The 27,995-nt window shown below is 36.8% G+C and overlaps 3 protein-coding genes across 5 annotated transcripts; 2 read left to right on the top strand and 1 right to left on the bottom strand.

The window, feature by feature from the left end:
- Positions 1–393: 393 nt before the first annotated feature.
- Positions 394–21,321, top strand: frs3 (fibroblast growth factor receptor substrate 3). Of its 3 annotated transcripts, XM_039689377.2 has the most exons (9): positions 394–734; positions 2,902–3,026; positions 3,154–3,242; positions 3,414–3,600; positions 4,760–4,921; positions 5,200–5,321; positions 6,624–7,535; positions 8,088–8,550; positions 20,712–21,321. In XM_039689377.2, exons 3-8 carry the CDS (start codon positions 3,177–3,179, stop codon positions 8,517–8,519), a joined length of 1,881 nt encoding a protein of 626 aa, XP_039545311.2. In that variant the 5' UTR covers positions 394–734; positions 2,902–3,026; positions 3,154–3,176; the 3' UTR covers positions 8,520–8,550; positions 20,712–21,321. The 3 variants fall into 3 exon arrangements, with proteins under 3 accessions (XP_039545311.2, XP_039545310.2, XP_088990431.1); XM_039689376.2 differs by lacking the exon at positions 20,712–21,321 and having other exon boundaries at positions 8,088–12,706; XM_089134305.1 differs by lacking the exons at positions 394–734; positions 20,712–21,321 and adding an exon at positions 750–895 and having other exon boundaries at positions 8,088–12,706.
- Positions 14,289–17,101, bottom strand: ppil1 (peptidylprolyl isomerase (cyclophilin)-like 1). Its single transcript, XM_039689396.2, has 4 exons — positions 16,919–17,101; positions 15,345–15,499; positions 14,788–14,856; positions 14,289–14,579 (listed from the first exon to the last, which is right to left on the bottom strand). The coding sequence occupies exons 1-4, from the start codon at positions 16,972–16,974 to the stop codon at positions 14,359–14,361; spliced, it is 501 nt and encodes a 166-aa protein (XP_039545330.1). The 5' UTR covers positions 16,975–17,101; the 3' UTR covers positions 14,289–14,358.
- Positions 21,322–23,599: 2,278 nt separating the features above from the next.
- eno1b (enolase 1b, (alpha)) lies at positions 23,600–27,983 on the top strand. The gene is made up of 12 exons (XM_039689386.2): positions 23,600–23,739; positions 24,522–24,610; positions 24,720–24,815; positions 25,443–25,501; positions 25,598–25,667; positions 26,095–26,228; positions 26,378–26,600; positions 26,698–26,895; positions 27,000–27,201; positions 27,334–27,442; positions 27,552–27,610; positions 27,727–27,983. Exons 2-12 carry the CDS (start codon positions 24,526–24,528, stop codon positions 27,791–27,793), a joined length of 1,302 nt encoding a protein of 433 aa, XP_039545320.1. The 5' UTR covers positions 23,600–23,739; positions 24,522–24,525; the 3' UTR covers positions 27,794–27,983.
- Positions 27,984–27,995: the final 12 nt, after the last annotated feature.

The following is a 27,995-nucleotide window of genomic DNA, read 5'->3' on the forward strand; positions in this document are numbered from 1 at the left end:
TGGTAAAAGCAAACAGAAATATCTTTGTGTAGAAAATGGTACGTGTTTTGCTGTATGAATAAAAACTTGGTAAATGTGTTTTAATCTATATGAAAAATATTTATCTTTTTATCAAATGGAGTAGAATTTCACACACCTCATACAAATGGCCCTGAGATTTTAGCTAAATCTGTACCTACATTTTTATTCTTCTTCAATAAACTGTTGGACAGCTAATCATAAGTAGGCTAATGAATATTGGACTGTTACAAACAATTCAGAAATGAAAGTTTGAAACCATTTCTCTAATCGAAAAAACACCTGTTTGACAGAATGCTGAATGTATAAACCAATAAGAATTTGCTTTGTCTGTCTTAAATGACAGCAAGGTGGATTTAAATAGAGCTGCTGCCAACACGTCATCGTGTGATGCTCAAACACATCTTCTGGTCCTCCAGCATATTCTACCTTCTTGTCGCTCCAGCAGCCCTCGTTGTCTGCCTGAACTCTCACCCTGGTGGTCGGGAAATGTCAAAGAGAGGCCCGTGCCGCAGCAAGGGGGCGTTACGGGGGGAAAAAACAATTGCCTTTATTGTTATATTTTCACGCAGTTCTATTTTCTTGGTCTAACCACTAGAATAAGCATCAAAACGACCACCACGCCGACCGCCAAGTACGATGGTATAGCATCTGCGGTGGACTGCTGTTCGCATCCTTCATCTGTCTCGTCTCGTATTGCAATCATTGCCAAACATGTGAGTAGCAACCGCAGCTGAATTGTTCTGCAGTAGCCGAAACGTGTTTTGATGCTGCTGGAACAGCGCGAGCCCTATCGCATCCTGCTCTCATTCATCTCGTTAGTTTGCGTGAATGTGTTGTGTTTGATACACATATTACTAGCATCCAGCTGCAAACGGTAAGTGGTCGTGTAACACTAACGTTGATACAAAGGCTGGAACGTAGCGAGCGAGACCTCTCCATGAACGCCGCAAGTGTTGCTTTTACTGGTTCGACTTCTACTTTGCTTTACTGTCTTAGCATTTAAAAAGCTAGCCCTGCAGATTTGTGCAGCAGTTCTACGATCTTTACTGGTTCTTGGCGGAGGTGATGTGCTTCAAGACGTTCAAGTTACATCTGTTTGTCACTAAGTGTCTATTCTGAAGACCTGCTGCACGAGATTTAGATTTACGATTCTGGTTTATTGCATAAACTACAGCCAGAAAACACAATTTTCCAGGTTCCAAACGCGACTGGTCCTTCATGATAGACCTCAGAAAATTAAACGTGGATTTCAGGTTCGACTGTGAGGCACGAGACATTGTGTGGCCTGATGTTATGAACTGACATGCTCATATACTTTCTTATCAGTATACAAAAAGAGATAAATTATTAAATGGATTATCTTCAAGCCTACCTCCATTGCATTGATTGTACAGATCCTTTTTTCTGTGTAGTGTATGGCACTAATACTAGTCTGGGGTTATGTGGAAAGCAACTTTATGACTGGGCCTTCATATGCAGGACAAACTTTATTAATGAGTTGCACATAAATTCAATTGAAGGGCCAGGCACACATTTAAAATTATCTTCCAGCATGAACCTTTTTGCATTTAATCATGCATACTTCATTTTATCGAAATAAATTATGGCGTTTTTAAATGCCTGTGATGCTATTGACCAGCCTGAACACTAGTTTAGTAATTTTGAGTCATGTTTATGTTGATATTAATATTATAAAACAGACGACTAATATACAAGTTATATTTTAGCATTATGTTGTAGTTAATCTAATTTTTTTTTAATATATGAATTGGATTTGAGTTGACATTTTTATGGAAGTCTTTGTTACATAACTGCTGTTTAAATATTAGACACAAACAATAATTTACTCTTGCCATTGATTAAATTTTCTTGTTCTATTTTTCATTCTTCCATTCTACAAGTATGCAGAGAATCAGAGCAAAAAGTTTAAAGAATGAAACAGTGATATTTATTAATGTTTATGCATGTCAAATTTATGGAAATTTATGCATGTTTTAGGTATTCATTGCAAAATAATTTGCATTGATCTGAGAGTGTGTTGCATAATTTCAGAGCAAAATGTGTTATTTTAGCTATTGTTTTTATTCATACATTGTGAGATTTTCTGATGTGGTCCATCATGCTTATGAAAATTAATTAACATGATTTTCTGATGAACTGCTGTGTTGATAAACTTACATTACTTGTTACTTGCAGAAATTGATCTTTAATTTAAACTTTAAGGAAGTCAATGTTATTCTTGCATATTTTTAAAAACTCTAAACATGTTTACTGACATTCATTTTGAGATATAGTTCATGAATGGGTCTAAAATCATGTTTACACTGAATTAGATAGTGGTCCACACTTGCAGAAAGTAATGACACCTGTTGGAATTTTGTCTATGGGTTTTTAATATAATAATACATTATTACAGTGACTGGAGAAACACAGTAGCACAGCAATGCATAAACATGGTACTCTATTTGGATAGACTTTTCGACCCAATTCTCAACTTTTCGTGGTGGGATCACACAATCAAAAGTTTCATTTTTATTGTGTTTCTACATACCAGCATCATTTTTATGACATTCAATTGGACACACAGAACTGGCTTTTTTGAGGCCACCTGAAATACAAAATGAGGTTATCATTTATTAGCCATCTTTTTTAAGTATCAGTCCACATCTTATGGGCTGAATTTGAAACCATGAATTGCAAGCTACATTTCTCTTGAGAATAAGATTCCCAGTAAAGTAATTACGTTTTATTTCTCTAGTGGGAGTCAGAGGAGACGGATAAACTTCATTCCCTGTGTCTTAATCACAGTAGTTCATGAAAAAGGGGACCGTATACTCGGAGGATTGTACATCAAGTCTCTTCTTTTTCGCTGTTTCATAGGAGAAATGAAATATTTGTGCACTGGGCCTGGATGCTCTTACAAGCACACCCCACTTCCGCCATGACACCCAGCAGAGGATTCTGGGATTGACGCAAGCATCACTCCCACTAATGGCCTGGACCAGGTGAGCATGCATAAGTGTACTTTTTGTCTTCAGTCATCTCTTTATGCACAAATAACAAATTATAAATGTCCTTCTAGCTGTCTCCATATATTTCTAGAAATAACTCACCCGTTTGTCCCTGTTTAAGGTTTCAGCTGGCCTGCTGAAGCTATGGGGAGCTGCTGGAGCTGTCTATACAGAGACGCTATCCAAGACAACCATCTCAACAAATTCAAGGTGCTTTTCAAAAGACACCTGTGTATTCATACTTTCTCATATAAACAAACCTTTTTTTAAAAAGTACTGTACTATGGTGGTAAATATTTTAAGTGCCACATTAATATACAGATGCTAAGTTTGCTTTGTAGAGCAACATTTGGATCTGAGATAACTGGGTTTTTTTGACAGGTGACTAATGTGGATGATGAGGGAAATGAGTTGGGCTCAGGAACCATGGAGCTCACCCAGACAGAGCTCATTCTGCACACACGCAAGCGTGACGCCATCCGGTGGCCATACCTTTGCCTGCGGCGATATGGTTACGATTCCAACCTCTTCTCTTTCGAGAGTGGCCGTCGTTGTCAGACAGGACAAGGTGAGATGATTCTTACCTTTACATTATGCAGATGTAAGACTGATTTGTGTGTTACATTTGTTCATAGATATATAGAGTACATTTAATATCCGCACACTTTTTATTTGAAGCAAAAAGTTTTATTTGAAGCAAAAAAGTATTTGAAAAAAAGACAAATGTACAAGACCATGTACTCAATGACTTTAATTTAATATATATATATATAAATGATAAAATATATAAATATATTTAAAGCTGCACTGTGTGATTTTTACCCCCATCTAGCGGTGAAAAGGTATATGACCATCCAGTGAATATTAGTTTCGGTTACTCTCAATTCCGATTTCGTTTTAACTCCTACGGTGGCCAATGTAGTCCAAGATTAACATGGCTTCCAGTTCGACCTCGTCCATGAGTGTTAACTCAAACGCAAACGCGAAAGGGGAAGCTTGAATTAACGGGTATGTCCCTCTTTGGCTAATGTACTTTCAAGATGGAGGGGCACAATGGCGACCGACATTAGAACCCCTTACCCGTATGTATTTTCAATGGCATATTATACACTCTCGAGAATACTTTATTACTTGAATGAAGTAAATATACATTAATGAGCACATATATTTTTGTAAGAACTAAGTGTTTTTAGCTAAGAATAAACTAAAAGAGTTACACAGTGTAGCTTTAAGTATTTTAACGTCATTCGGATTGCTTCATGGAGGCTCTTTTGCCCCGATTTGCTTGTTGCGACTGATTGATGAAATTTTTATACAGCAGCATCATGGGTAATGTACTTTTTCACAATAAATTTAGCTATTAAACACAATTATTTAAAAAAAAATAGGTTAAAATTATGTCTGCTGAAGCATACCATTGGTTAACCTCTAAACTCACAGTGAGTCTATCGTGATCTATAAAGGTTTGTAAGTTATTGTTCAAAATCAATTTCCTTATGGAGAAAATGGAATGAGTTTTCCTTCTGGAACCTGACTGTTGCACTCTGAGGAGGGGGTGGTTGATTTAATGTGCATACTATTTATATTAATTGTAGTCATTGTTAAACTAAGTTTAATTTCATGCTGCCAATATGTTTTTGCGCCTTCCCCCATGGATAAAAGTGACACTCCACCTATGCATTTACTATTTTTCTTGCATTTTTTATTATTCTTGTATGTTTTGACAGGGATATTTGCATTCAAGTGCTCTCGTGCAGAAGAGATCTTCAACCTGCTGCAGGAGTTAATGCAGTGTAACAGCATCAATGTGGTGGAAGAGCCTATGATCATGACCCGGCCCGGGCATGCGCCGGAGATGGACATGCCTCGAACTCCACAGACACCCAATAGTGAGCTGGAATAGCCTATCAACACACTTGAACAAATAGGGTTTCATATGTACATGTAAATGAATTTAAATGTCACATCAATGGTATGGATTTTTTATCAGTAAAAAAAAGCATGCACATTTAAACACCTAGCCACCTGTATTTACACATCTCTACATTCATTTAATGTCTTTCACAACTTTATTTTTATGTCTTGCTCATAATCAACAGAACCTTTATAGGAGGGATGTCTAAATATCACCTGCTTATGTGTACTGTGCTTTGTTCCGTTTGTGTAGCCCCAGCGTTCCCGATGCAGGGTTTTCCTAATGGATACCCAGGATACCCAATCAGTGCAGACTCATCACAGCCCTCTCTCACCAACGACCTCAGACACAGCCTCATGGGACTGGATGACCAAGTGAGAACAAACACCTGCCTGTGCACATATACAGAAGCCACAAAAAGTATCGAGATGCACAAGCAGGACTGCATTAGCCACAACATACCAAACCAAACAAATAAAAAAAAAAGCTGATTTTGCAATGGGAAAGGTCACCCAAAAATGACCATTTTATTATCATTTACTCACCCTCATGTCAATCCATACCTGTATGACTTTCTTTCTTCTTCAGAACAATTTACGTGGAATGATGTTTCTAATGTTTTTGCCATTTGGGTCCAAAATAACATTGGACTAACATGAGCGTAAATGATGATAGAATTGTAATTTTTGGAACCCTTAACCAATTCAGCTCAAAAAATAATTTCAACGGGGTAATCCATCGACCGGAAGTTGAAGCCTCGCGGGAGCTGCCATCTTGTAGCAGAGTGTTAGCATTTCCATTGACTCCCATTCATTTTGGCGTCACTTTGACAGCGAATAGCTTTACATCTGAGGCGTTTGAAGACCCGATTTGTCCTTTATTTATTTCTAAAGAAACATGACAATGTATAAAATGCTCCATTACTTTGTAGCTTATGTTATGGCCCCGTAGAAGCAGTTTTTTGCGTCATAACCATGTGACTCTGTCGCACAGTAGAGAGATTACCATATGGACAGGAGGAAAAGCTTGCGGGCAGTCAGGGAAATGTGGAGGCAAAATGATAAAATAATTAATCAGAATACCAAGCAAAATTTCTCGTGCTCCAAGCTCATGGACAGCTCCTACTCACACTCTCCGTCTCTGCAAGTTTCAGAAGGGAATGATTCAGATTTCTCATGCCACAGCCACTAGAAGACAGACGGGTTGTTCACGTCACATCTACGTCGTCAAGCTCTGTTTGAGTCGGTTTGAGTCTGCGCGTCAGGAACGGAAGTGTTAAAAAATCGCCAAAAACGGGCTTCACTTGTCTCAATGGAGTTCCAATGAGATGGCTCTGTCCGCTTCTTATACTGTCTATGGTTCTAGCAGAATTACCACAGATTCAAGTAAATAACATTAACTGTGTTTCACAAACATTTAAAACCTCATAGCTTCTAATAAGTGAATTGTTTCACTTAAAAAGTGTGTTTGTTCTATTGAATTGAATAAATGCCTCTTTAAATGCACTGACAATTCATGTATTTGTAATTTCACTTTGCTTGAAATGAATTAGGTGATCAAATTTTAAAAATAGACTGTACAGATTCTGTGCATCACACACCTTTTTCCAGGTGTTAAAATATCCATACGGTAATCCATACGGTAGCAACTTACGAAATGTTCTCGCTTGTTTTCAGACTCATACATATGTGAATACAGTGGGAATGGACACTGACCTCTCAAGCCGCCACTGTGTCCACTCCCTGCCCGAAGTGCGGCCCACCACCTACCCGGAAACCTCAACTACCACAACCATACGTGGGGGGGCGGTCCCGGGCCAGCCCAGCTTGCACTGCTGCCCTCTGGACGACCCTCACAAAGACCCTCAGGTCTTCCTCCAGCCCGGAGCTCAGGAGGTGAAGTTCATGTTGGGTCCGACCCCAGCACAGCGCCACATGATGGAGAGAGACAGAGACCGTCACGTCACTCACCCGCTTCGAGCACCAGATGGCAGCTCTGAAACAGAAGGAGAGGAGACTCCGTCCGTACACATGTGCAACACACACTCTTATCACCATTGCCATCATCTAATGCACCGGCACCCGAGCATGGAGCCTTGCTCAGAAAGCCAGCTGACGTACGAGAATATCAACGGACTCCGAGGGGCGCGTAGGCAAAGGCTAAGTCCGAGCACTGTGTCCCAATCTCAGTCTTTGGGCTCCAGTAGCAGTAGCAGCACCACCGGTGACTCCCGCACACACACACATCCGCACTCCCTCCCGCTGACACACACGCACGCTTCCTCGCTGCCTCCGCAGGGATATGGCTGTGACCGGGGAATGGGGGTTGGTGGTCATCGGCGCACCGCTTTGCTCAACTATGAAAACCTTCCTTCGCTCCCCCCGGTTTGGGAATACCGTGCGCTTCAGCGTGATGAAGAAGAGGATCAGGATGAAGATGAGGACGAGGATGAGTATGAGGAGGAAGAGGAAGAAGAATATGATGACTACGAGTATTCTGAAGGGCCCACAACCCCAAACGGATATCATCAGGAGAGTGGCGGTGGGATTCATCGTGATGCTCTGCAGAACTACGTCAACACTGAACAGGTGTGTAAACAAAAGCACAAGCAAACACATGTCGCTTGTGAGAATATGCCAAATCTAATTACATATCAGGGAACTGTAAAATATGCATTTTTTTTTTTATAAATATAACAATATACTGTATATTATAGTTATGTTTAGCTCTACAAGAAGTATTGCTCTTAGAGACTTGAAAAACCTGTAACTACTAAACTCGCACATCAACAAAAGCACAAGCAAGTAAATGTAAGGAATAGGCCAAATCTAATTCCAGGGAAATATCAAGGAATTGTACAGCTTGGAAAAGTCAGATAAATTCCAAAATCTCATTTCAATCACATAAAATAGAGTTTTATAAAAATGATGATACAATATGAATATAAAAAAGATCACATGAAAGTCAAGAACATTTATGTAGTGATTGTATACTTTTATACATTTTATGCTCAAGTCTAAAATAATTTAGTTGGCTAGGTATTGAGAGTTGAAGCAAAAGGGAGTTTTTAAAAAATTCGGAAAGTCATTAGTCAAAAAGTGTGGTAACTCTGAAATGTACTTTCATGCAAACTCTAACAGATACAGCCTCCAACACGTCTTCGTCACGCTTGCCATCCCCACCCTCACCCAGCCGAGAGGGCCAACCGGGTTTTCAACTTCGACTTCAGACGTCAGCGAGCGGGACGTGGCAGCGCCACCTGCGAGAAGCATAGCCGTCACCCGCCGCCTCCTCCCTCTCGCCAGCTCAACTACATCCAGGTGGACCTGGAGGGTGAGCCCTCTGGTTGCTCGGGACACGGAGGAGGGGCTCCGGTACCACAGAGACCTCCTCCCCTCAAACGTGGCATGGCAGCCGCCGCCGCAGCGGCTCCATCTTCTCGTCGCGGAGAATGCTACGCCGTGATTGACCTAAAGAAGACCGCAGCCATGTCCAACCTACAGAAGGCTCTCCCTCGGGATGACGGCACCTCGCGGAAGACACGCCACAACAGCACCGACTTGCCTCTGTGAGAGGGGAAAAAAGGGATCGAGAGAGTTACAGGTATGCCAGGAATATAAATGAGGGGAAAAATGTTCAGGAAAGAGAGTTTTGGTGGTATTTTTCTCCCACCATTATCATGAAGTGATATTTTCTCATTTTCTACATTCATACCAACTGCTGCTTGATGAAATAGTAACTGTTGAGCCAAGCACTGAGCATTTTTTATTTATTTTTTTCCTCACATTTTGTGTGGGAAGGTTGGGAGATGACAGTGAACTACTTATTATATGGTTTTTGGTAGCTGTCTGGCCTTTGGGCCAAAGAATTGGGTTCGGAAAAAATATTTGATTCAGTAAACCCTCTGCAGTGTTTCTTATTCAGTTATTTTTTATGTTATTTGTCATTTTATGGTTTGTTGGGAATTTAAAGGGATACTTCACCCAACAATGAAAGACAGCAACCTGCTAGATAACAAAAATATATATATATTTTGAGTGATGAAAGGATGAATCATTTTTGGGTGAACTATTCTTTTACTTTTCAGTATAGGCAGAATAGTATTTTGACACTTGAGCAGAAAAAGACTTGACACCACCATAAGTGTTTCATTATCACATGTAAGATAATACTATAATTATGAAAAAATAGATCAAGCTTTCAAATAACTGAACATTCTTCGTAATGATAAAGATACTCCAGCAGTTTCTCTCATGCTGTTTGTTTCAGTTCCCATATAGCTTTGTGGTGGCTGCAACAAGGTTAAAGAGAGCGAATTGTTCCGTATTTGAATGCCTCTTGACTCTTCTATCCTCAGGAATTGATTTGATCAATTCAGTTTGCACTTATCTTTCTTAAATTGTAACTGAGCCTCTCCTAATTTCATAATTCCCACTAAGGGATGGTAAAATAAAGTTTACCCAATTAAAAGTAATTATTCAGAATATGATCAATAGTCTTCATGGGTTCTTGGTGGTTTTGAGATGGAAGTGCTATGTCCCGGACTTTGGCCCAGCAAAACGCATAGAAAGGGAGGCTAATTCTGATCCAAAAATGAGCTTATTTTGTTCAGTACCTGCTCAAGCTTTAGCTATGAGAACCATTGCTGGTCCTTTTTTTATTTAGCTATGTCCGTCTCTTTTCCTATTAGAATGCGGTCAGTTATTTTTGTTTTTCACTCTCCCCAAAATTGAGTCCTCGGCAGTCATTCGCTTTGAAACATAAAGTAAATCAATATTTTCAATTATAAAAAAGGGTATTACTGTTTGTAGATAGATGAAGCAGAAAGTAAAATACAATTAAAACGACTATTCTCATGTCCCTAATGTGATAATATATAGAGAACCTGAGAGTGACAATTTTCTGTGAATCCAAGAGTGTATTTATGTACATTTATGTTTTGTAAAGCTATGTAAAGCACCATATGCATATTCAGAGGGAAGAATGTTAATTATTTTTTTATATCTTAAAAAATATCATGCCAGGAATCATGAGGCAAAACATATTTATTTAATTTAGAATTATTTATCTAGCTCGCTGTCTGTCAATTTATTTATTCCTTTATTTATTGTTTCGTATTTGAATTATTCGTACAAGTAGATGTTGTTAGATTAGTCGTTTTAGAGATACCAAAGGTGGTATGGGAGACCACAGAATCAACCTTGGTATTATTTAATGTCTTTTTTAAACTGCAGTTTCATGTTGAATAATAACTGTATTTGAACATATTGTGCCAAAAATATAATGTGCCATTGGTAAATGTTGAATTTTAGGGCTAACAATCAGCAACATGTAAGACATAAATGCAGCTGTTCCTTACAATTACATCATGATCAGTTCAGGACTTTATAATGTTTTGTCTACAAGTACACTAAAAAACCCGACATGTCAGTGTATTCCCAGTGAAATCCCATTTTATCTATCCAAATTAGTTAAAAGTGATATTTTATAGTCCCTAACATTACTGCTGTTTTTCATTGGAATTTCATAAATCAACTATTTTTATAACACAGTTGTTGTCCTAAAATGGGCATACATCTTTTTTTTTGTTTTTCTTTCAGTTTTAGCATTCGCTGTCTTATGGTTGTTCACGCAGCCCTGAAAAAGAATTTATTTCTCACCAACAATACTGATGTAGCTATACTGAAAATTTTGCTAGGGACCTCCAAGAGCTGAGGTTTTTATCTTACTTGCTTGGTATGGACATAGATCTAGTTTTTCAAAATCTCACTGGCAGCCATATTGTTCTGGGTGCAGGGCTTTGTGGGCCTGACTTATTGTGGATTATTAGCAAAATGTTGATAATTACTTACTTTTATCATGTGAGAAACATCACGTTCTGTGAGAAGCCATAATTGAAAGGAAATATTTTAAGGGCCAGGTACAGGTATCTTGTTTCTTAACGAAAATGTTTCGAGTAATGTGATTTATTTTTTTATCACCCAAATTTTTCTAATTTAGAACTATTTTAAAAATGACACGCTACATCATTGTGACGTTTTTAATTTCAAAAGCCTTGCAGTTCAATACAATATTGCTGCCAAATAGGAAATCCAAATAAAATCAACATATTACACTCACAATCACGATTACATAGACTTATTATGTACTTTAAGAATGCGATGATGAACTATTTGGACACTTTTAGACACTTTTCAGAGGATCGATCTAGTTTTTAACATCTATATTTTATTATTGTGGTATGATAAACATTTTGCAATAACAGCTAATGGAGTCATATCAGAATTTGTTTGAGTTGTTCAAGAACATGTTCTGTGATACAAGTCACAGCTGTGTCTGTGTGCATTCAGAAAGGACTGGATCAGCAGTAGTTTACTGTCTTTCTCAGGCCTCATCTTGATAAACATGCGCTATATGTGTATTTAAACCAGGCTTGAGGGGAAAAAAAATCTAGTCATCTTGTCTGTAGGTGTGGGATCATAGAGAACTTGATTGTGCCATAAGTGATTTTCATCCACTCTTTTACAATAACGTGTAGCTATAGTGGAATTTTAAAGGTACAGTAGCACTACTAACTAGAATCCTGTGTTGACTTTGATTGCGTGGGGCCGCTTTGGAGTGTAAATGCTTGTTTTGTTGGTCGCTTGGTTGGTTTTTGTTTTATATATCTTCCATGCACATCATTGTTTTCACTCATTTTCAGGGGAAATCAGCACTTGAGTTACATGTTAGACCCAGGTTAGTTGCACTGAAATTGCAATGGGGTGAGCAATCATCTGAAAGTACTGTAAATCCCTGTGTGAAATCCTGATTTTTCCAAATTTACCAAGAAGTGCAATGACTGAATGTGCTTATTGACCTAAAGTTGAAACTTTTGTTTCCATGAAAACAACATTGAACCTCTTAGTTATGGAATACCGCCACTCGTCGAGCGATCATAATTAAGTTTCTCATCTAAACCTGGGATGGTATTCCACTTGAAGAGGGTTTTGCAGTGACCTTATCGAATGACCTGTCCTATTGGCGGTAGACTTACATTGTCATAATAAAGCTTAGGCGAAGCTCAATGACTGTGATGTACTGTACATTAATGTGAATGTGTCTCAAATGTGTCCGAGTTAAAGAGAGTGCAATGCATGGACTCTGTAACGGAGACTGCATTTCTGAAGCTCTTCAAACTGTTTCGCTCTCAAACGGTCTTACTCTCTGTATGAATGTACCACACAGAGACGGACTTGTAAAATGCTCAGATGAGGTGATTTACACTCAATGTTTCTATCCTCCCTGATGAAAAGATGTGTTAATGTTAACGTTTCGTCTCAAGAATTCCGATTTCAATTAGATTTTTTTGATTGTTTCTTTATATACAGTATTTACATTTTCTTGTAAGTATGTAATTCTGTGTATGTACATAACATATATAGGTATGCAGTTGCAGTCAGCTTCTCCTGTGTTTGTTTGTGTTGGCGCAACCAGACACTATACTTTTGCCACAGCCATTTGTAGAAAGAGCAACGCCTTGACAGTCATTCCGTTAGATGGACATTGCAGTCTCTATAAACAGATTGGAGATCTCCTATAGTCTGTTGATGTTACTGTCACAACCCTTCCCCATTCTTATGATGCAAAGCAGGCATGCCCCATGTTGAATGTTATTTTCAGTCATATAAACTTTTGAAGAGAAAGGCTTGTATAATAAAAATGAATGTGATTAAATGTAATGTCAACATTAAAACATGTTTAAAACATGGAAATATCATCAAGTGCTACATGTTTGAATGTCTGAGAACAAGACGGATAGTTCGTGCGTGAAAAACAAATTGTGAACATTGTGTACTGTACTTTTGTCAACTGTCTGCTTAGTCCAGTAGATGGCAGCAAAGGCTACACTATAAGAGCTTGTAAAAGAAGGAACAAAGAAATGAAAGATTTTAAGAGGTAATAAATCTCGTGTACACGTAGAAGTGGCAACACATTTTACACATCATAAATTTGCAAAGGGAAAAACGCCTACTCAAGGATGTTTTAAAACATAACGTACAAATGTAATTAATAATAAATATTAATTAAATATCTATTATTAATCATCTGCACTTTTTAAACCATGGTGTTTGCCTGTTACTGCTCATTGGGTTAGAATATAGAAATATATAGAATAGAATAGAATATATCATATAGTTTATCTCGTATAGTTATGAGATAAACTGAGCCTTCAGGCTATTTTTATTTTATCCATGGTAAGAGCTTTATTGATATTTCTGTCAGTGATATTCAGTGTTTCACATACCTTGAGGGCATTATGTAACATGTGCTTGATCAGCACCAATATGTTTGGAAGAAAAGACCATGTATAAGAGATAAATGTATTTTTCTAGTAGATAAATAAGTTGTTTAATCTCACATTGTAATATCTTTTTAGATTCATTATACTTTGTATAACAGATTATGTATTTTACAGAATGCGCAGCAGAATCATTTTACCGTCTATCAGATCATACTGCAAATCATCCTTATTTATATGGGGTAGAAGGTAAATAATTTTTCTTGCAGACTGTTCGTTTTCCCCAAATCCCGGATGATAAAAAGCAATGCTTTCAAATGATTTATTCTACTTATTCCACATGGGATGCTGAACAGCTTATGAACTCAACAAGAGCCCGTTTAAAACGTTTTGGGCTCCAAAAATAATAGGATTCTGTGGGTCACAACCTCCCTGGTTTTGTTTACTTTTTTCCATAGACACAGATTACGTTTAATCCAGGATAGTTGCACTCTGAAATGTGAATTTTCAATAAAAATCCTTTGAAGTCTAGGATCATAAAAAACATCTGTCCATAAACTCAGGATTACAGTGACATTGCTTCAAACTGATGTTCTGCCAAAAAAAAAAGGCACTGCTAGGCCAAGATACCGTTGCAATTTTTATGTATGCTATTTGTATTTAACCGTATTTAAAGCTAGTTATCATGTCTGCCAGCAGTTATAAATGACATGTTTTGTTGGTGACCTTGTGCTGTGGCACTAGTACACTTTATCTCCATATTGGATGTTAAAAATTGCATAATAGTTTTCTCTTATTTTGTTTCAAAGAAAGGATTTCAAACACCCAGACATCTTTACTGATCTATGAACAACTAATGTAGTGCGAGTGAGTTGTCATCTCCAATTACATTCATGCAAGTTGCCAAATAATTACTCACCTTTCTGTGTGTCATTTAGCATTTTGTAAAGGAATGTACACATTAAAAAGACAGTTTCCCTATATTTAACCCAAACTCGTATAGTTAAGACCCCACCCTCCGTCCAGGGATTTGTACTCTCGGGGTAACCAAGAGAACATATTTAATGAAAACTCTGAAAGTTTAATGTAATAAAAGGACAGTACAAAAATAAGGCATAAAATGTTACATCTTAGTTAGGTACATTAACTCTGAGAATCTTTATGTCATCAATAGGACGGTCCTGACTGTTGGTTTCAACCATGCCAATACGATTAAGAACTCCAATGCCCTGGCAGACCCGTCCAAATATAGTGTGTTTCCCATCCAGCCATTGTGTGGGAGCCAATGAGAAGAAGAACTGGCTTCCGTTTGTATCTGGCCCCGCATTGGCCATTGCGAGAATTCCAGCACCTACAAAATATAAACAAGTTAAAAATGTATATATATATATCATGAAATTTAATATAAGACTTTATGGTTTTCAAGTCAGATTGAGTTAGAATAAACTTGTAATCTATTATTTTTTATAAAACGACAAAATATTTCCATAGCACTTGAGTGCTCTGCTCATTAATGCTATTTACAGAACTATTAAATCCACTCTTGTATTTCTACTCACCTGTAAATTTCAACTCTGGATGCAATTCGTCCTCAAATTGCTTGCCATATATAGATGCACCACCACGACCTGCAGAAATTTGTCATAAAAATGTTCTTAAAAATGCTCTTAATGGTTAAACTACAGAAGTGTATTGCATTCACTTGAAGAAACTTTTTTTTCATGAAAAATGATCTCATAATTCTGAGATAATTAACTCGTTAATTTAGAAAAACAGAGCAAAAACTTTTTTTCCATGAAAAATGACCCTGTAATTCTGAGATAATAAACTACTAATTCAGAAAAACCGTCGATTTTGTTTCCGATTTAGTGAATGCGATAAGCTTCCGTATTAAACAACCCAAACAAACTAAAATTAAATTACATTAATCTATTATGGTACTGAAGACTAAAGTAGTCATGGTTTCCCTTGGTAAAGCAAATTATTGACATTAATTCACCAATTGTTCTGTAACAACTATGTAGAATTTGACTTCTTAAAACAGCCTTACTTTGATTCATCATATTGAACTGTCAAATGAAATGTCGAATGAGTATTGTTTCCATGGCTGTCTCACCTGTGCCTGTTGGATCGCCCCCTTGAACCATAAAGTCTTTGATGATGCGATGGAACTTGATGTTGTTGTAATATCCTCTTCTGCCCAGCTCTGCAAAATTCTTGCATGTTTTTGGCGCATGATTCCAGTACAGTTCTATGCCTATAGTTCCCATCCTGAAAAGACAATGTGAAGTGTGGGTATGTGGTAATATGCTATTAAAGGTTGATGTCTACTAGCAATGTCTGATTCATGTATGAATTGTTCATACATGAACTGGATCTTTTAATTGGACCGGTCTAACTGTTTTCTAACCAGTTTTCACAAAATTGAATCAGAGCAGATAAACAATTTGATATAATAGCTGATTTAATTTTAATGGTGGGTTGCTAATTTAAGCATCAAGCAAACCAAATGTCTGTTTATAAATTATTATTTTTTATCAAGAAATGATTCACAAGTTATAGATTAAAACAGATGACTGATAACAGACAATCAAGATTACTTAAAATAAAAATTCAATATATTAAAAAAACCTTAATTTTTCCCTAAATCAAATTCTAAACCTATTATATTTGGAAATGTAGAGTAAGGAAGGACATTACACGGTGTCATTGTTTTGGTAATAAGCATTAATTACTATTTCAGCGACTCATTTTGGTATAGATAAACTTTGCAGTTTTTTATTTGTGAATATAGAATTTGCTGCCATACAACATTTAGAAATTCACAAACACACTCATGTATGTAAGAGCTTCAGTGTTGGGTAAGTTGCTCTAAAAAGTCATTAATAAAGGTTACACTTTATTTTAATGTATCTATATCTTAATTAACAACATCTAATAGAGTTACCCCTATTTAGGAGGAATAGGGGTTGGTTTGGGCTAGTTGCATGTAATTATGCATAATTTATAGTTATTATTACAGTAAATTCATGTAACATGCAGCAAGGACACTGTCAAATAGTGTTACCTTAATTACTAGCTACTAATTACATCGTCAACAGAGTAATTAGACTACTAATTGCTCTCTATACAATGTATTGGATAACATTACTTTCTAAATCCCATATCCCATACCTCAACTAAAGTTAGTTGAACAATCCAAGGATAGACTGTGTGTAAAGGGAGAAATTACAATAAAAATAACATAAAATGTTGATGTTAAATCCACTATTGTTTTATAATCTATGCAGTATTTAATGCAATTACATCAGAAGTCCTTACAGAAGTAAGTTACAGCAAAATTCAGAGTATGTTAATTCAAGGGAAAATGAATTACTGTAAAATTAAATTACAGTAACTTAAATTAGATTACTTAGTAATTAATTACGCCCAAAACTAGCATATAACATCCTTCAGCCTTGTCTAAATGATGCAAATTCCGAAGAACGAAATTAGTCGGACATTGGTAAAGTTAGCACTCTGATCTAGAACAATAAGTGCGTGATTCGATCTTTAACCCTTCTGCATCATTCATACAAACAAGCATTAAAGCTAAACGTTTATTTACACATATATGACCAGAGCTATACTGATTATCAATACGTGTCTCATTCATTCACAATTCTACTACTAATGTACTGTGCAACTTACGTTGTATCCATTGATACTGTGGGTGGTTGCCACGAATCCGGCGGTATTCCAGTCATGTCTGTTGATTAGCAAATACAGTTAAGACAGAATGTGTTATTGTTTTTATTATTTTAAATTATGTCGCAAAGCGTGATAAGGAAGTAGTAGCACACTTTGGTTTATTCGTTATTGTAAACAGTCAAGACTTCACAATGTAAGTGCTGACATCTAGTGGACTGGATGAAAAGCCACGCTGCCTGATTTTATTTTATACATCCAGTAAAAGGTACATTCACATATTTTTGCACTCTCAATGAACATAAAGCCACATTTATATATGAAGAGTTCAGATGCAAAAGCCTCTAAATGCCATTTGAAATTTTCTTCTTTAATGATGATTTTTTAATTTCACTTCAATGGCAATGATAATTACCTATTAATTGTTATTTAAGTGAAATTACTGAACTTAAATATACAAGTTTGATAAAATTCATCATTAAAGAAGAAAATTTCAAATGGCATTTAGAGGCTTTTGCATCTGAACTCTTCATATATATATATATATATATATATATATATGGCTTTATGTTCATATATCATATGTATATATATATATAAAATAATAGGCAACTATAACATTTTAGAAATGTTTTATAAATGTTCATTGAGAGTGTATAGATATGTGGATGAACCTTTTACATATTTTTACTATATAATTTTGGATTTTTTTGTTTTTCTAAGTTTCTCTTTTATCTAATGTTCATTGAATGTGAGTGTGTAGTGTGTATATTCTAAAATATCTATTGCACTTTGTGAGATTTTGTTCAAAGAAAACTATTTACTGGATATAGGCCTATTTGTACAGCACAAAGTATAATTGTTATCATTAAAAATGCTTTGTATATAGCCAATCAAAATATGCAATTTCAATGATGTATAAAAATCCTTATAATCAGAAAAAAAAGGAAAGTTTATGAAACTTCATTGGTCATTTCAACACTGTGTTTCATCTGGAAGTAACACACAAAGTCTATATTTGATGTAAATCTTGTTTTATTGCATTAATTGACTTAAATACAAAATAAGAATACAATTAAACAAGGAACAGTCAGATCCATATTCTTTAATACGTCAAAAGAAAATACATACTCAATACTGTATTAGACAGCAATTCTAAAAATGTGTCAATGTTACATTGTCACAGTGTCACTACATTAGGAAAAGGATAAATGTTGATCAAATTCCTCGTGATTGATGGCATTACCAGGCAGTATTAGACAGAGTATCAACATCTAACCTTGCCTGGTAAGACACAAATCAAAGGATTTTACTGCAGCGGAGAGGCAGAAGAAAAGGTCTGATGTCATGTGACTAGAAGAGATGAAAGCAGACAAAAAGAAAATGACGAATTAAAGTGGTTATTTTTTTTTCAGGAGAAAGGTCTTAAAGGAAACTGTTTAAAGGGTCTAGTAAAGCATAAAGTGCAAGCAGATATTCATCATGGCAGGTTAATAAACCATAAAGCTAAAGGGTCAATGTCAGAAGAGTCAGCATCCATATAGATTGTGATGTAAACTTGATCAGGTTATGTATAATGTTTTGTTCAGGCAAAAACAAGTGCATGAAGTTGAGTAAATGATGACAGAATTTTCATTTCTCGGTGAACAATTGCAATTACTTAATGAACAGAAAGTGACATTATTCCTTCTTCACATTCAGAATACAAACAAAATATTTTACTGGGTCATAGATATAACAAACAATATTTGTCATATTTGAGTGTGTGAGTTATTTGCATGTTTCTTTTATCATTAAATTGCTTAAAAGTTAGCTTCTTTGCATTTTCCATTATATGACCAGGAAAAGAAGTAAAATGGGTTTCAAATCATCACTTCCCGTTCTGTACAGCAAACAGGAAAGGTGAACTGTGTAGGTGCAGTTCAATTAGTGTTGTCACACAGATCTCAGGTGTCATGCACACAATAAGACACAAGAAAAGGAGGATGAACTGATCTTGACTAGCACACATTAGAGGGTGTGTGATATGGAGGAATTACTTTCGTGACATTCATGCAGGCATTTGGATGAAACAGGGTGCGGTTCAGACCTGATGGTCTATTTTCTTCTCTGGTATTTAATCAGACTCCTTTTATATCAATCAAGCCGTCTCAACTGGTTTTTCCATTTTAAATCACTGATTTGATTTAAAAAACATATTCTAGTCACATGCCAACATGCTTTATTTCATATACTTCACTTTTATGTTCATATTCAATTAACTCCATGCACGGTGACTGAGCCCCCAGAGTGCATCGTTACCAGACAGTGTTAGAACATCAGTGAACAGCCAAGCACTGCCGGGTAAGATGTACCCTAGAGACAATAGATGAACTTCTTTGGCATCATATAGCATTCAAAGCAGCCAAAGAACACACATTTCACCATGGGATATTTTCCATTGTGTATTTGTATGTGCGCATATTTGCATAGTCTGCGTGTCCACACCCAGATGCAAAGCATTTTTAACGATGCCCGCAGAGGACCATCTGCATCATTACCAGGCAGTATTAGAGAAGATATAACATCCAAAACTGCCTTGTAAGATGGAGATGGGCATCCAATGTAGATCATCTGAAACAGGAGGGAAGACTCTATGCTTTTCATATTGTGTGTCACTATAAAATCATAGTTAGTGTACTTTCGCAAGACGTCGTAAGGTGTTCGTTAATGATTATCTATTTTCCTGACTAGCCCGTCATTCATTTTTAATAGCTTAATACGTCGCTTAGCTTGCATCAGACCCCAATCCTTTTGATGTAAGCCGTTCATGGTCATTTTGACTGGGCCACTTCCACTTTGCTGTAACTCCTACTCATTTTCTAGACAAACATTGAAACCCCAGAAGTTTTCTTCTTAAGTGTATACCTTGCCCTGTCTGCTTGGCAACTGTGACCTTTGAGACGCCTCCTTGACCTGAGAGAGTTCAACTAATTGGTCGCACCTTCATCAAAACAAAATTGTGTCTACAGCCTCCAAATCCCATTACAACCACACAACGTCAGTGGTAAGGAAAGCGCTTAGTCATGATAATCAAAATGGCTGATCTTTGTCACCTAAACCTGATGTGCACCTGACTGACCCCTCACCTGTACGTTAGATTAGATAAGATTCAAGATAACTCACTTACTACTGAAACCAAGCTAAGCAAGTCTTTATGTTTTGGCTCTATTGTTGTGTCCTTTCTCTTGTTACCACCAATACCTTTTTATTAAGAGAAGAAAAATAATGCGTATGAGAGCATTTTTAAAGTCTTTAAACAGTTTCTCAGATGCAACAAGTCTATTTCATGTTTAACGCCATTAAATTATAACTTTAAAAACGTATGTTGTTTATTGTATATTTCACAGAATTTGTTTAAATGCAATGCTTTACATATTGTACTTCTTACCCCTTTGTTTTAAACTGATCAAACAGGTTTGACACATTACGGAAGTGAAAGTTAACATGCTGGGCACTCATAGTCCATTGTGTTTAAAAAAATTCAATGATTGACATATCATACTAAAATGCATACTTCATTTTTATATTTAAGTCAGAAAGGAATTTTTGTAAGTATAAAAAAATCTAAAATACTATGTATGTTTAAATCCATATTATTGTTTTTTTTATAGTTTACTATTAGCATTTCTGTTGTACATAATAACTGACATACAAAGACATTTATTTGCAATTAATTAATTATTTGGTCAAATTGTTGAATATATTAAGAAAAATTAAAAATAACGATTAGTTACCCTATCAATTCCTGTTGCAGTCATTCAGTATGGAGTCATGCACAAGAGATGCCATTGTGTCGCAGCGTCGCTTTCGCTGAGGAAGATCACTTCCTGCTCCTTCCTCTTGATAAAGGTATGATTGCTTCTTCCACGCTAGGCCAAACCTCTCGAACCGGTCTGAGGACAGCTGAAGAAGACTCAACATTACTAATGGAGTCTCAAGCACGAGAAGAAACACAATCTCCTAAAGCTCCTGAAGCGAAGAAACCGTTCCTACAAAACATCTAGGTTTTCAGGTACACCTTGGAGCCCTGCCCAGGTGTCATTTTTACTCTGTGACCAATCCCTGCTCTTCTTCTATGAGCAGGTGTGTCTTGTATTCTGTGATTGGTTAGTTTAGTGTGGAAGTGCCACTGGGTTTCTGAGTACACAAATGAGACAAGCTTTTAACCTTCAAAAAGACCACGCCCCATCCTCTGTGTCTCTTGTTCTGCTCAAGACTTAGGGCAAAAGACAAGAATAAGCCTCCTCAACTCTTTATTTTTAAGGTTTACTCTCCTTTCTAATGTTCATCATTAGATTCAAGTTAAAAAAGACGATCGACAATCAGTAAATGTGTCCTTTGTATGCTCCTATGATCATTTGAATTGTTTACAATGATAATAAACTCCATTGAGGTGTTGAATAGACAAACCGAAGGCCCAACTGATATACTTTTTTTTTTTTTACTATTCTTACTTTGCAATTTTTATTCATTTGAATGCAAAAAAATAAAATAAAGACTATTAAACCGAAATCATTTCTAATTCAAACATATCATCAGAAAACATGATAGATAAATGATTATTGAGGAGATTCCCCTCTCTATGTAAAGCGCTTTGAGTGCCGAGAAAAGCGCTATATAAATGTAATGAATTATTATTAATTATTATTATTATGCAAGGTAATAATTATCAATGTTTAACATTATTAAAAATGACTTGTGTATGAATTCAATTCATTCACAAAAGTTGACTATTAAATTCAGACTGGCTAATCAGTCCAAACTTAAAAATTTTAAGAAAAAGTGAGAATTCTGTCCACCTAACATTTCAACTTTGAACATAAATCTGGAACTTGACTGTGCAGATAGAAAACATACTTTGTCGACAATAAAAATAAAGTTACACACTCTAAAAGCACTATTAAATCCTGATTTTGGCATTTAGAGCTGTATTAGGTTTCATTGGGACGATGAAGTGCTTGTGCTCTTTCTTTGTTCATGACAGGCCTTCTAAACAGGTGTCAGGGCTCAGTACCATTACTTGCATGGGCCGCTTCAAAAAGGGCAGGTAAAATGAAGGTCAGTAGATTTATGCATATCATGCACAAATATGATGCACATACAGCAAAAATAATTATTTAAACTGCTTGTGTCAATAAAAAATAGATATGGGGCTCTGTGGTTTTTGATATTTGATATACACTTAAAATAATTATACTTGTGCAGTCAATAAAAATGTAGATTTATTGTAGATTGTGATTTTGTTTTTAGTTTGTGCAAAGGATATGAGAGTACCCTAGCAGGAGTTAATGCTGGGACATGGGGACTGTGCTGTAACCCAGGCAACAGGTCAATGCCTCACTATATCCAAAAGCCTGTGGATTGCTAATGAGATCCCCGAGGTCTGATTTGTGAGACGAGAGGATGGAGGAATATGGGGATCAGCTGGCTGTCAGCAAGGCCTCCTGAGAAACCATGTACCTGAAAGAAGCGACAAAACATCAACCATTTCCAGGAAACAAAATGTACATGAGGGGAAATACACCTGTATGTGAGACTGTAAGAGAGAGGGATAAAAAGAGGGAATGGAGGAGGGAGGGTGGGGGCAATGACCTGAGGGATTACTGGCCCAAGGGAATGAGTTGCCAGGATTCTCCAGCACACAAACACTCTATTGTGCCTCTTGTTCATTGCATCACATTTTCCCTCCAGACAAGAATATAGTAGAAGGTTAATGATTTAACAATCTAAGATTATGAATTTGAGATATCATTTAACAGATTGGTATCATATGACTGCATCATTCTCTTGCTGTGATATGCATGTCATAAGGACAGTGACAAAATGTATTTCTTCTATATTGTTTCTACACGATTTTAAGACCAGGGCTTGAAATTTAATCACGATTTTGATTACGTCGAACATTTTAGATTCTTAATAGTCCTGATTTAAAATAGGCCTAGTGGAACTTTATCAAACCATGGCAGATAACAATATAAAAACAAAACACCGTATAGCCTATTAAATTACTGGAGAACGGACTCACTACAACTTTCTCCATCATGTCATCTCCCCCATTGGGTGGAAAATGTTACGAGGTAGCACCGTTTTTTCTGAGGCAAAAAGTATCTTCCTCAAGGGAGCGCATGACTGCTCAGAAAGCCGAATTCTCCATTGAGCTGCATTCCAATCTCAGATACATTTTTGTAACTTATTTTAGACATTTGTACACTTAAAAAGCATAATCATTTAAACAATAGTAAATCTAATAATTCCAGGTATCTTATCTAACATACAGATGAAAATAATTCAAAACAATTGCTATGAAATAAAATCATCAAACGACTGTGATTGGTCAAGCCTAAGCAGTGTTGAGAAAAGTAACAACTAACACGTGACAACTCTGTCCCCTTCGGTTGACGTCTGGATAATAATTTACATCTGTATCATTCAGATGTACATTAATGTACTTAATAAGATGTACTTAATAATCATTTAACTGCAAATACACAGTAAAGTGTTAAAATATAGGAGTTTATTTTTTTAAATTATGTTAAATCCGACCAAACAGCGGCAACATCCTGACCGCAAAGCCCCGCCCATTTCCACAACACTTGTTTCTAGACGTGCAGCCATTCTAGCCAAGTAATCTTTTCTATAATCTCTCCCTATGGGTGAGTTTTCTCTGAGAGTGAGCACACTCTGAAAACACTCTCCTAACCAGAGCCGCCCAGCGTTGAGTGTGAATTTGAATGAGAGCTTGATTTCTTCATCTTGCGCTTTAATTATACCGTTTCGCCGAGGTAAGGAGCGTTGTATTATAAACTGGCTAACTTTACATATGTTTTATATTGTAACCAGGCTTCTGCTTTAGTCTTAGCCTTATGCAACCGTAGTACGAGAACATTTAGATCTTTAGACAGAAAGCATTAAGTTCTCAGTCTCGAGTGTGACTAATGAAGTGCTGGATGAGAGTCACCACGAATAAGCACTCGACATTGAGGACCGTGATGAGTCATGCTTTCCATCACGCCCACTCGTATTCACACACTGTAATTAGATTAAATATTTGCAGAACAAACTATACGGGGAAAAATCTGATTCCAGGAAGGAAATGACCGAGTTTGAGACTGGGCATTGTCGCTCACAATACTGTAAAGTTTAACAAATAAAATTTGTGATGTTTTTATTATGTGTAGCCTGTTGCAAAAACGTCTAGACCCCTTGAGTAAGCTTTCTGTTCTGTTCTCTGTTGATAGCATAATGCCCAGAGAGTGACAGTTGATAATCCAATTAGACCTGAGCTTCCCACGACGCCATCTTCAATATACAATATGCATTTTGAAAGCTATTAATCATGTATTTGCTTGAAAAAGATGTCGATTAAGTTATGCCGATATTTCCCTTCTATAATTAAATCTGTCTCTTGTCTGCCTAAAAGCAAACAAAGTATTACTGCAGTATTACTGTAAAGCAGATGGTGTTCTCAGGTTTCCTTGAAATCTCCTTTAGATATGTGGTTAGATTTGCAGAGATAACTATTTCAGCAGAAGCTGATTGTTCTTTCTTTATAATTTATTTTTAGGAACATGTCTATCCTGAAGATACATGCTCGTGAGATTTTTGATTCTAGGGGCAACCCCACTGTAGAGGTCGACCTCTACACAGATAGAGGTGATTCTCCTTGACATTTCTTTCCAAAGCGAGATTACTGAAAATGAAGATGGTTCAGTATACAAGCATTACAAGCAGAACAAATACTAATCTGCTGGTTTTAAAACAGGTTTGTTTCGAGCTGCTGTCCCCAGTGGAGCATCTACGGGAATTTATGAAGCATTGGAACTAAGAGACAACGATAAGTCACGTTACCTGGGAAAAGGTAACTACTTGCATCATTTATTGTACATTGTTTTGGAAATAACAAGACTTGTCAAGCTAGTTTTATTTTCTGAACACAATGGACTGTCTCTCTTTTACCAGCTATGTTTTTTTCTATTACGTTGGGAAGGAAAACTTATGAAATGTACTGATTCATTGGTTCAGCCTTGTGTTAACAGATACCAAGTTAACAAGTGAGAAAACTTTTTTTTGGTTTTGATGGGTCTGAATTTGCATGACACATTCTACCCAATGTAAAATTATGTGGCCTGAATAATGTACTATGAACAAAATTATGTACATTGCTAAAAATGCATGTGCATGTGATTCACATCAGTGAATAATGTAAGGATCTTTACTGTGGTGCTTATAAAATAATTATTTAAAATATTTAGTGTGCAATATTTGCATGGAATAAATAAAGATTGTTTATGGCTCTTGATTGGCTGACTTTACAAATCATAAAGAATTTAACAAATATCTGATCGGTAGGCTTTGTGGTAGCAGCTAAACTAAGCAAGGGAATGTTACGTTGTGCATGTGTCTAACTGCAGCACTATTCAATCCACAATAACTTGTGCTTATACCTATTTTGCTCATATATGCCACCTTTTTCTGTGCAATGTAGGTGTATTAAAGGCGGTTGAGCATGTGAACCAAACTATTGCACCTGCCCTGATCAGCCAGGTGAGAATTTTAGACTTTTACAATTAAACCACAGTCTAGTAACTGTATATGGGTTGGTAATGATTCGTTTTGTCTGTCTTTCTCTCTGTCACATAGGGAATTCCTGTAGTTGAGCAAGAAAAGATTGACCAGTTCATGCTGGAACTGGACGGAACTGATAACAAGTGTAAATCATAATATATACATCTTTACTCATTAACAGTAGAAAAGCTATTGTGCTTTACATTTAAACGTTTCTCCTTAACAGTTGTTCTTTACCTATGTGGCATAGATCTTAATTAGATTGTGTTTGAGCTCAAAGAGCTTTTTAAGGGGGTATTTACATTTAGCCAAGCTCCATCCTCATGAAAAATTTTTGATATATGAAGTGGCCCGAGACTTTCAGATGTTTTCCCTGTGTTTTTTTTCTCGTACACACCTGGCCTGTAATGTGTTCACACTACCATTCAAAAATGTATGGCCAAATACAAATACAAACACAAAAGATAGTTTCCCAGTTTTTTGTGTGTATAAACTTGTGAACAAAAGTAAATATAATGTAATATGTCTAGTAGTCATAATCCTTTAATTTCTGCAACTGTTTCGAACATCAGCTAAATTCGGTGCCAATGCCATCCTGGGTGTTTCCCTGGCTGTGTGTAAGGCTGGAGCTGCGGAGAAAGGTGTTCCTCTGTATCGTCACATTGCTGACCTTGCTGGAAACCCCGAGGTCATCCTGCCTGTGCCGGTGAGAAACAGAACGCTCTTGTATTTGAAGCTGTACTGAAATGTGGATTTTTTTTTTCTGTTTAAATCTTAATAAACATAGGAATGCAAATTATGGAAGAAAATGTTATGCTCCCATTGAGTTTTGCAATTTTCATTGTTTTCCTAAAGGCCTTTAATGTGATCAATGGTGGCTCACATGCTGGCAATAAGTTGGCCATGCAGGAATTCATGATTCTGCCGGTCGGGGCCAGTAGCTTTAAGGAAGCCATGCGGATTGGTGCAGAGGTGTACCATAATCTGAAGAACGTAATTAAGCAGAAATATGGCCAGGATGCCACCAATGTTGGGGATGAGGGAGGATTCGCACCAAATATCCTGGAGAACCAAGAAGGTATTTGAAAAACAAAAACAAAACAATCATATTGGATGAGACTGTACAGCTAAGAGAATTTATAACTTATATATATTTTTCCGGATGTTTATAATAGCCCTGGAACTTCTGAAGAGTGCCATCAGTAAAGCTGGATACACAGATGAGATTGTGATTGGCATGGATGTGGCAGCATCTGAATTCTATCGTGATGGAAAGTACGACTTGGACTTCAAGTCTCCCGATGACCCCGATCGATACATCAGCCCTGATGAGCTTTCTGACCTTTACAAAAGTTTCATTCAGGATTATCCAGGTATCCATCAGTTCTTTGCTCTCTTGCACTAATTACATTACTATTTTTTTTTTTTCTTTGAGCTCAGACACTGAGATGTGAATACTTTTTTATTACTACTCCAGTGGTCTCTATTGAAGACCCCTTTGATCAAGATGATTGGGAGGCCTGGACCAATTTCACCAACAGCACGGACATCCAGGTGGTGGGAGATGATCTCACTGTCACCAACCCCAAACGCATTGCTAATGCAGTGGAGAACAAAGCATGCAACTGCCTGTTGCTCAAAGTCAACCAGATCGGGAGTGTTACCGAATCCCTGCAGGCGTTAGTTCAAAACAAAAATCTTCACTTTTGTCAAAATGTTTTCCAGATGTTCAGTGTAGAATTGAAAAAATGTTTAAACTCCTAAAATAGATGTTTTGTGATCTTTTCTATTCGTAACAACCCACCCCACAGATGTAAAATGGCTCAGTCCAGTGGCTGGGGTGTGATGGTGAGCCATCGCTCTGGGGAAACAGAGGACACGTTCATTGCTGACCTGGTTGTGGGACTTTGCACTGGACAGGTACTGTTGCTCTAATCTTATTTTAGATTAATCATAAAAATCAGGAACTTCAGTTTACAGTTACATACTCAAGTGTACTTTACTGTTTTATTTTCCTCTTCTTATTCAGATTAAAACAGGAGCCCCGTGCCGTTCAGAGCGTCTGGCCAAATACAACCAGATCCTCAGGTAAGCTTGCAGTCGTGTTTAAGATCATAAAATATTATTTGTTGTAAATGTATGGGCATTGATAAGCATATGTATTTTATGTCTTCTACTTACCTGCTTGCTTGCTTCATGCACAGAATTGAAGAGGACTTGGGGGATAAAGCTATCTTTGCTGGGAAGAACTTCAGAAATCCACTGAATTGAGATCAGCACAGTACAGTTAGAACTAGCCTAACCTCCTACTAATAGTTCAGTTCAAGATGCAATACCAACAGAAACAGTTGGGGTGTAACAATACATTGTGCCACAATATATCACAATAGAAAAATGCAACAATACGTATTGTGGAAAGTGGCAATATGTATCGTGGATAGTTCTCCCAAAATAAAAATTACTCTGTGAGGAA

This window comes from Pimephales promelas, chromosome 8 (assembly GCF_988280905.1).
Source record: "Pimephales promelas chromosome 8, fPimPro1.hap1.1, whole genome shotgun sequence".
Taxonomy (NCBI): Eukaryota; Metazoa; Chordata; class Actinopteri; order Cypriniformes; family Leuciscidae; genus Pimephales; species Pimephales promelas.